This window comes from Panthera uncia (assembly GCF_023721935.1).
Source record: "Panthera uncia isolate 11264 chromosome A1 unlocalized genomic scaffold, Puncia_PCG_1.0 HiC_scaffold_16, whole genome shotgun sequence".
In the NCBI taxonomy this organism is placed as follows: Eukaryota; Metazoa; Chordata; class Mammalia; order Carnivora; family Felidae; genus Panthera; species Panthera uncia.
The window spans coordinates 45,364,186-45,374,115 of record NW_026057576.1 but is presented as its reverse complement, the minus strand read 5'-3'; the positions used below and the strand labels follow the sequence as shown (position 1 = coordinate 45,374,115).

General features: G+C 39.9%; 1 protein-coding gene across 2 annotated transcripts in view; it reads right to left on the bottom strand.

Moving 5' to 3' along the window:
* Window positions 1-1,423: 1,423 nt before the first annotated feature.
* The window catches only part of BORA (BORA aurora kinase A activator), a 28,762-nt gene continuing 20,255 nt past the window's right edge, over window positions 1,424-9,930 (bottom strand). For both annotated transcript variants that reach the window (XM_049647061.1, XM_049647062.1), the window contains exons 11-12: window positions 2,771-2,887; window positions 1,424-1,742 (exon numbers count right to left, since the gene is read on the bottom strand). In XM_049647061.1, coding sequence (XP_049503018.1) covers window positions 1,716-1,742; window positions 2,771-2,887 — 144 coding nt within the window. In that variant the 3' untranslated portion in view covers window positions 1,424-1,715. The remainder of the gene's footprint in view (window positions 1,743-2,770; window positions 2,888-9,930) is intronic.

Sequence of the window (9,930 nt, the reverse complement as noted above, 5' to 3'; positions counted from 1 at the left end):
CTGGGTAGTTTAAGATGACCAGAAACCAAATTTTCACCCTAACACTTCATCTTTGGTAATCTAATATGCTTCTAGTGCCAGTTATTAGGCGAAGTAGCATACGTGGAATATTACACTTAAAAAGCCCTGTTAGGTAAAACCACTTTCCCCATTTAATAGATGAGAAGATGAAGATTTTATGTCCCAGATCAAGTAGTAAGTGATGATGGATTTGAACCCAAGCTATAATCACTATCTTATTTCTTGTGCTATTAAGAAAACATAGCCAGGGAACCGAATTCCTCCTACTACACAGTAGTTGTTAAATTTAAGTTTATATTGATTCTAAAGCCCATGTGCTTAAGGACTCAATTTCATAATAGAGTCGAACAGTGGACCTAGTGACTAACCACTCAATGGTTAGTGTGCTGGGGGAGAGGAATCAGGTACACAGGAAGAAATGGTCTTTTTGCAGGTTAGCAATAAATTTATAAGGTGCAAAAAATAAAATGACACAATGATAGTATGTTTTTATTTCCTAGGGCTGCATATGAATTATTCCTCCATCTTTTGAATAAGATAACTTTGAAAAGGTGATTTGCAAATCTGCATATACATTCTCCAGAGGTAATGTGTCCAAAAAATTTATACATCCCTTCTACTCCCAGCGTGAACTTTAAGATTTTAAAAAATCAGTTTTGTGTCTGCCCAACCATAATTTTATAGGCCTAAAGTCATACAGGAACTGTGTCACCCAGTCCCCACTGATTTATTCCTCCCCAGCCAAATTTGAGCTGAAAACAATGTTCCAACCCTAGGGATGGAGATATATTCTGGGCATTCCCACATTTACCCCACTAATAATGTATGATTTTTTTTTAAAGTTTATTTGGAGAGAGAACGCATGTGTATGTGTGCACGGTTGGGGCAGAGAGAGAGAGATTCCCAAGCAGGCTCTACTCTGTCAGCAGAGCCCAACATGGAGCTCGAATCCATGACCCTGAGATCATGACCTGAGCCAAAACCAAGAGTGGGAAGCCCAACCGACTGAGCCACCCAGGTGCCCCAATAACGTGTGATACTAAGATGCTATTTGGACCTTTCTAGTGTTTACGTTTTCAAAAGTAGTAACTGGAACAGCTATCACTGGAACTAAGAATTTCTGCACAGAAATTAAATCAAGAACAAAAAAGTCTGGAAGCCTTCATCTTTCTATTTTTTCAATTAAGTTTGCTTAATTGAAAAGAAAAGAAAGATCTATTTCTTTCACAAAGGTTATAAATGTAAATTCGTTTTATGTACAACAGTACCCTCACAATTTTACATGATCTCACAACTACTGCCAAATTCAGTGCTGTTGGTAGGGTATACTAACTAATAAGCAGTTCACTGACCCTGATAGGGGCAAAGTCCTTACTCTCAAATTTATTGTTAAACACATCAATCAAGGTAAGTACAAAAATATTTATTAATAAAAAATACACTTGTACTTCAATGACTTGAAAGTTCCAGGAGTTTTTCTGTTGTTCCCATGTCACTAAATTAAGCCCTTGATTTTTCACATTAAGGGAGAAAGAAGAAAATCTAAACCTGTTAGTTAAAGCAACTTTTTCCCAATCACGATCACATTATTGATCCTGTGCGTAAAAAATATGTGAGGAGCCATTCACTGATGGTCTTTGGTTCTGAGAAGTTATTCTATGGATTGCTGCCTTGGGAGGATTTGCTGTTCTCATTCAACACCTCTGTGTTATGCGGTCTTCCTGTGGGGGGAAAAAACAGAAAATACCTTATTTGCTGCTTGGATAGGACCATTCAAGCGTGCAACTATTATGTGAATATTTTTTAAAACTGGAATGAGGATTTCCTTATGAATACTAAAGGTACAAGTGAAGATAGGATTTTCTAGAAGTCCATATTCTGCAACAAAAAGAGTACTTTTCCTATATCCTAATGCTTGCTTACTTTTAAATGGGCAACTACAATCCCACCTCATGACAAAATGGACGAAAGAGAAATTAAGGTGGCCTCCACATTAAATCTTCATATTCACTGGAGAGTTGTGTTCAGTGTATTGTGTTCATTAATAAATTGGCATATAAAAATCAAAGATTCTCCCAATTAGTGCCTAAAATTAATGTTTATTCAAATATGTGCATATATATATATATATATATATATAGTATAACCATCCTATCTAGAAAGTTAAGTAAATGTCCTAATCAAAAGTATATCTCTGTACAAATACTTAGTAGGTAAGGTATGTGTTATTCCTGGTCTCCAAAGGCTCGTGGATTTTTAAGAAAAAAGCACTTAACCTTTGAGAGTTCTTATTTTGATGTGTAGTCTCGGTTTGAAACGTTAAAGGCAAAAACCTATCTTTCCCTTTAGTTTTAAGGAAAAGCGTTCAGGTGCCAATTCCAAAATAGGACTAGTTCTCCCTCTCCAACCTCTTAATCTCTCCCATAGCCAGAGTTATTTAGGAAAATGAAGTGTTTTGATTTAAAAAGCACGTTCTGTGGTTAAATGAACTGAAAATAGGATGAGGCTTAAACATGATAATTAAAAAAATTTTAAGCAAAATGGGGTGGAAAAAATATTGAAAATGGTCATTTATTTTTGTTTCTATTTTTAAGTAATCTCTACACCTAATGTAGTGCTTGAACTCCCAACCCCACGATGAAGTCACATGCTCCACCAGCTGAGCCAGCCAGGCGCCCCTGAAAAAAATCACATTTAGTAAATACTTATAGCCTACAACCATACCAAGCTTTCTCTATTTTTTCCATACCTTTGTATTAAGAACTTGAGATTTATTCTCAACTTCCAAGGTTTGTGCATCACTATCTGCTCCAACTGTATCCATAATATTGCTTCCACAATTCTGTGTGTTATAGCCACTATCCATCTGATAGGGAAGAGAAGGAAAAATACCAAGGATAACTAATTCACTTATCCACAAAATCTGAGAAACTTATGTTTAAGTAAAATTAAAAATATATAAAATGTATTTCAAAATTATGTACATTGGGGTGCCTGGGTGGCTCAGTCGGTTAAGCGGTTGACTTTGGCTCAGGTCATGATCTCACAGTTTGTGAGTTCGAGTCCCGCATCAGGCTCTGTGCTGACAGCTCAGAACCTGGAGCCTGCTTCGGAGTCTGTGTCCCCCCCCGCCTCCCCAGCTTGTGCTCTCTCTCTCTCAAAAATAAACACTGATAAAATTATGTATATTTAAAATATATAGTTTATATAATTATATAAATATAAGTGAATCATTATATACTACCACTCACAACTGAACAAAACAATATTATTTATTCCTGATCATACTGAATGCAATCGAAAAGTAATATGCAAACATAAAATGTAGTTCTACATAGAACTGGTTGTTCTCCAAAGGAGTCATTGTACTATACCATTCCTTTTACTAAAATATATCTTGTAATTTCGTTTAGAATCCGTGAACAAGCCAGTATAAACTTGCTTTCCTGTTACCTTGTGATCACACTCAGTAGATAAAAGTGAGGATTACAATCAACTTCAAATTCCAATTTATTTACCAGGCTTGTCTTTGAATGGCTTGACTGTATCTCTAAGATTTACTAACAGGCATGCTATCTTTAAAAGTATTCAAAATAATTTATTTTTTAAAAGGTCATTTACATTATACTCACACCCACTGCTGACACACAAATCTTACTTCATAATAATACCACGTATACAATGGCTCTAGATGTTAGTTCAACTTTTCATTTTAATTAACTGTAGCATTCTAGGATGTACTGTTGGCAGCCCCAAATTAAACAAGGGATTCTGGCAAACTGCAGTTTAGGTACATGTATAATAAACATTTACTGAGTCCCTAGAAAAGTGCCAGGGCCTGTAAGGCAATCTGTATAATGCCATTCTTACTGTGTCCGTGCGACAACCCTATTAACTTCACACATGAGGAAGTGAAGGGTCAGAAAGGGGACTTTCACAGTATCAGAATGCAGTGATGAAGAGCTGAGGCTCCAAGCTCTGTGCACTACACACACGGCATCTACCTGCGCAGTGCTGAGCACCAAACACAAAACCCCACCAGGGGAGGGATTCACCCTGCACTGAAACTCTTTGTTGCAAATTAGGTTCAGAAGGAAAAGATTGTGTATTTTTGTCCCCATCACCAACATCAGAATATCCTAAGTAATATCCTATGTGCATTCATAATCTTAGAAAAATGTTTCCAGTTTTCAGAGATGGATGCCTATGTGTTGACCACTGGGAGTAACATTGTATTTGAATAAAATCCTTGTAACACCTAAAACAAAAACAAAAACAAAAAAAACCACCTTCCATTACATTCTAGGGGAAACACCTGGTTGTGTTGCCATTCAACAGCTATTTGATCAAAAATATAATTACGAGATTGCTTCCAGAGGAGCTGACAATGACTCATTTTTTATTTTATTTTTGAGAGGGAGAGGGTGGGGGGGAGGGGGAGAGGGAGAGAAGAGAGACCATCTTAGGCAGGTTCCACAATTAGCACAGAGTCCAAAGCGGGGCTCGACCCCACCACCCTGGGATCATGACCTGAGCCAAAGTCAAGAGTGAGATGCTCAAATGACTGAGCCACCCAGGCCCCCCTGCCAATTACACTTTTATCACTAGCGCCAAACAACTGGCTTAGGGAACTCAATAGCAATACATCAAGGGAAAAGTGAATACAGTAGGGAGTAAGACAGGCACAGGAGTTTGTCCCACTCCACAGGAAGAGAATAATCAACGGGCGGCCCCATGAGATGCTGGCGGACCGCACTGGCTCTCAGCGAGACCACTACTAATGATGTGTACCACAGGCCAACTAGACCGTACACGTCATCTCGTAACTTCCCACAGGCATCAGGGGCCTCAGAAACATTTTATAGTTGTTCTTAGCTGTAGATGAGGTGCTTTTTTAGCTTAAAAAGTCACGCTCTACTCACTGTCAAGTGAACCTTGTCTTAAGATCCCACAGCCTGTAAATGACCAAACTGTAATTCAAACTGAGTTCTGAATGCTATGTAGATCTGCTTCCAGTTGGACTACGCTGCCTTTAAATGGTGTTTCTACTGCCATCACCCTACACAGTTACTATATTTTTCCCCCACATGAATCAGATGCGGTCTTTCAAAAACCTTCCAGGTTCAGGTTGGCAGCTGGCAAGAGTTGTGGCTTGTTGTCCATTCCCTGAAATCAGGCCTCAGCACTTTCACCCTTCCCTCACCATCCTCCTCTTCCTCGTCCTCTGTCCCTCTTGCTCGCTACTTGTCACAGAAGACTTTGTCTCCCATTAGTTAAGGCAGTGCACTGAAAGTACACTCATGTGAACTCTACTCACAATGACCAAACTATTAGCCTACATACAACCCTCCTATTCTTGCTGTTGTCAATAAGAGGGAACAAGGTCACAGAAGCTCTCACTTCCTGAAACAGAAAACTAACTGAGCTAGTAAATCAGCTGAAATCTGCCATTTTGCTTTCCCAAGCCCAAGGCCCTTAAAGCCATGCTAGCCCCAGCTACAAATATGTGCACCCACGTCCACCCCAGCCCCCCACCCCCTACGATAGTGGAAGGGTCACTTGTGCTAATCCCCCACCAGAGCTCTACAGTCTATCCCATCTTGCACGCCTTGGTTCCTTCATATATAAAATTCATCACTTTTTTACAGATTATATTTATCACATCTGCTGGAAGGTATCATGAGGATTAGATTCTAACTGTGAGATACTCGCCCTGGTCTCTCATACTTCAAAAGGACACATAATTGATACCTATTATTAATAATTATCGTGCCCAATTTCTGGTTTTCTTTGTTCTTTTTACTCTTCTCCCTCTCCAGTTAAATATGCTAGTTCCCCCATCTAAAGTGAAAAACAAAGTTAAAAAAGAAACTACAAAACGATCTTGGACATTAGTGTTCTTCTCTAGCTATGGCAACCCTCCCCCTCACAACTAATGTTCTTCAAAGAGTTATCTACACATAGTGTCATTCCTCACCTCCTTTACCTTCCTTCCATTCACTTTTCACCTCCCCACCTTGAGGCTGCTCACTCACCAAATTACTTGTTATTAATTCAACAGCTACTTTTCAAGCTCTATATCCCTTGCTCTTACTTTCGTAGTACTAACCTTTCTTTCCTTAAGATGTTCCATGACACCGTGCTTTCCTCATGTCCCCCTCTTCCCCCCACCGCCTCCTGGTCCTTCTCAGTGTCCTTCGGGGGCTCTGCTTCCTTCACCAAACCTTTTCCTCAGGGGTCAAAAGGCTGGATCAGTGTTCTGACTTTATACAGTCCTTCTGGTTGAACTTACCTCTATATCCATTCTGTTTTCCTTCCAAAATATTTAACGAGTAGCTATTACATAAGCTCTGGGATAAACACAAACATACATGATTGCGTGATAGATGGTCTGACTGGCAAGAATGCGAAGCGTACAGGGAATTATGAAAGCATATAATGAGATCTGGCTTGGCTACAGTGATCAGGGAGGACTCCTTTGAGGATGTAACCATTAAGTTGTGAACTAAAAGACTAATAGGAGTTAACTAAGTAAAGTGGGAGAGACAGAAATTCTACACAGTGTGTGGAAAGGCTCTTTTGACAAGAGGGAACGTGGCTGTTTAAAACTCTGGAAAGCTAATGTGACTGAAACAAAGGGAAGGAAAATAAAATGAAGCCGCTGAGTAAGGCAAAGGCCAGACCACGCGATGCTTGCCAGTCATGCTACAGATTTTCAGATACCAAAAGCAAAAAACAACTCCCTGGCCACCCAAAAACCTTAGAAATGAAAGATGCAGAAACAAAAACATAATAGAAGAATTACTATATAAAGATGAAGAAACTCCCCCAAAATTAGAAAAGGAGATAAAAAATAGAGTGAAAAGAATTAAAAGGAAATTCCAGAAAGGAAAGTGAGACAGGAGAAATTTAGGATAAAAAGATCCACGAGTTTACAGGTCATAAAGACCTGGTGAGTGCCAGTACCACGGACGAAAAGGTACCCGCTCCAAAGAAGCACTGACATCTCCGCACACTGTAGACAAAGAAAAGATCCATTTATGTCCAGGGCTGGGTAAAAAGAGACCATTTACAAAAGATTAAGTATTAAAATGGTTTCAGGGGCACGTGGGTGGCTCAGTCAGGTAAACATCTGGCTTTGGACCCGGTCATGATCTCGTGGGTGGTGGGTTCGAGCCCCATGGAGGGCTCTGCGCTGAGAGCTCAGAGCCTGGAGCCTGATTCGAATTCTGTGACTCCCTCTCTGCCCCTCCCCCGCTAATGTTCCGTCTCTGTCAAAAATAAATGAACATTAAAAATATTTTTAAAAATGGCTTCAGATATGTCAACAGCAATCATGAAAGAAAATCAATGAAACAATGCCTTCAAAGTCTGAAGGATAATTATTTCCAAACTCTCATGTGAGAGAATGAAGAATACACGATCAGGCATGCAGTATCTAAAAAATGTACTTCTCCTCACAAAGATACCAGAAAATTTGTTCCAGTAAAGTGTGAGATAAACCAGGAAAGAGAAGGATGGAATGTAGAAAACAGGAGACAGAACACAGGAAAGGGGAAGAGAATTCCCAGTCTGATGAAGGGAGATTCTAGAATGACAGCTGTGCACCACCACACGCGGAGGCCAACCCGTCCACCCAGCAAGTCAAGAGACCCTGGGGAAATGTGGCTGTCTTCAAATGTTTAGAAGCTACCTTTGCGGTAGGAACACAAGAACACCTGAAAACATTTTTAAACTACAAAATGCTCTGCAAAAGGTTAAGATTATGACATGGCCCAAAGGGTAAAACTGAAACTGACTGGTAGATATCACAGACAGAAGCATATTTTATCTCAATGTGGGGAAGAGATTGTAATGATAAGAGAAGCCTGAAAATGGACCAGAATACCCCTGGCAGGTACTCAAGCAGACAGTGGATGATAATTTAGTAGTGATATAGGCTTCCAATGGGTAGTTGAATTAGATGATCAAAGTGTATGGCAGTGAAAGCATTTTATGATCCTTCTATAAATGCTCTGGAAAAACAAAAAAAGGTAGTGAGGAAAAGAGAGAGAGAGAAAAAGAAGTTAACAATACCTTGAAGGCTAAGTTTGACTCTAAGTGCTTTTTCATATAGGAACCAAATTTAGAAGCTAAAATATATAAAAGTGATTCTAGTGTATTTTTCCTGAGCAATGATCCTAGAAGTCAGGAGAGACCATTATAGACATAAAAATCTGAGCAGATGATTATATTTAATTTTGGGCCATTTAGGATCCCCCTGTGAGTTTTAAACTTTAGCATTCCAAACCTGACAGCACTAGGGCACTATAGGGTGGTAGGAGAATTAAATGAATGACTACAGATAAGGTGGTTGGGAGAGCGCCTGACACACTGAAGCACTGTGTCCGTGTTAGCTATTACTAGGAGTCCGTCCAAACCTGGATTAAATAACATGAACTCTAAAGCCATATTGCCAGGATTCAAATCTTGCACCACCACTTATTAGCGATATAGGTAAATTACTTAACCTCTCTGACCCTCAGTTTCCTCCTCTGTAAAATGGGGACAACAGTCCACCTATTTCATAGGGCTGTTGTGAAGATTCAATAAATTAACATACGTAGAGTACTCAGAATAACACCTGGCATACACTAAGAGCTACATAACTGTTAAATGTTGTTACTATGAAATGGCAGGTGAGAACTGCCTTTTTGACTATTTTAAAGTTCTCAGCTCAAAGACTATGGCAATTGGGTTGCCTGGTGGTTCAGATGGTTGAGCATCGGACTCAATTTTGGCTCAGGTCATGATCCCAGCTTTGTGGGATCGAGCCCTGTGTTGGGCTGCATGCTGAGTACGGAGCCTGCTTAAGGTTCCCTCTCTCTCTCCTCAGCCCCTCCCTCCCCCCATCCCCCTGCTCGCACTCTTTTTCTCAAAAAAACAAACCAAAAAACTATGGCAATTAATGGAACAAATGTCTTTCTGAAAGTAAATGCTGGCAGGGAGCCTGGGTGTCTCAGTTGGTTAAACGTCTGACTCGATTTCAGCTCAGGTCATGAGATCGCGGTTTGCGGATTCGAGCCTCCCATCAGGCTCTGCACTCACCGTGTGTAGCCTGCTTGGGATTCTCTCTCCTGTTCTCTCTGTTCCCTCTTTGTGCTCTCTCTCTCTCAAAATAAATAAACTTAAAAAAAAAAGTAAGTACTGGCTATGAAGTTTATTTGTCAAATGAATCATGCTTTCCTGTTGTCAGATACTGCAAACTGGAAATGTGTGATTAAGTGAAAAATGTTGGTTATAAATCATTTTTAAAAAGTACAAAAAGCATATACATAAAAGTCCTTTAACTTGTTTTTTTCTTCCCAAACCATATAAAGGAAAAATAGAACTACTGAAATTTTACAAGACAAGTACCTTACCAGGAATTGAATTTCCTTGGTGCTAGCTTCACACGAGAGGGGGAGATGAATCCTGAGAGGTTGCCTGACCCTAGCACTCTGTAGAAACAGAGCAGCTTGATTTCTTTTCTGCTGTCATCCTTTCCTACTCTGAATAAGTATCAGTTAACGTGAATAATAAATACGCACCATCAGTCCAAATTAAAAAAAGCAACACCTCTTAGCATCACCATGTATGGATATTTTTTTTAAATGTTACATAATGCTACAGTCGTCACATTTAAAAAAAATTTTTTTAATGTTTATTTATTTTCTGAGACAGAGAGAGAGAGAGAGAGAGAGAGAGAGAGAGAGACTGAGTGCGAGTGGGGGAGGGGCAGAGAGAGAGGGAGACACAGAATCTGAAACAGGCTCCAGGCTCCAAACTGTCAGCACAGAGCCTGATGCAGGGCCCGAACCCATGGACTGCGAGCTCATGACCTGAGCCAAGGTGGGACGCTTCACCGACTGAGCCACCCAGGGGCTCCTG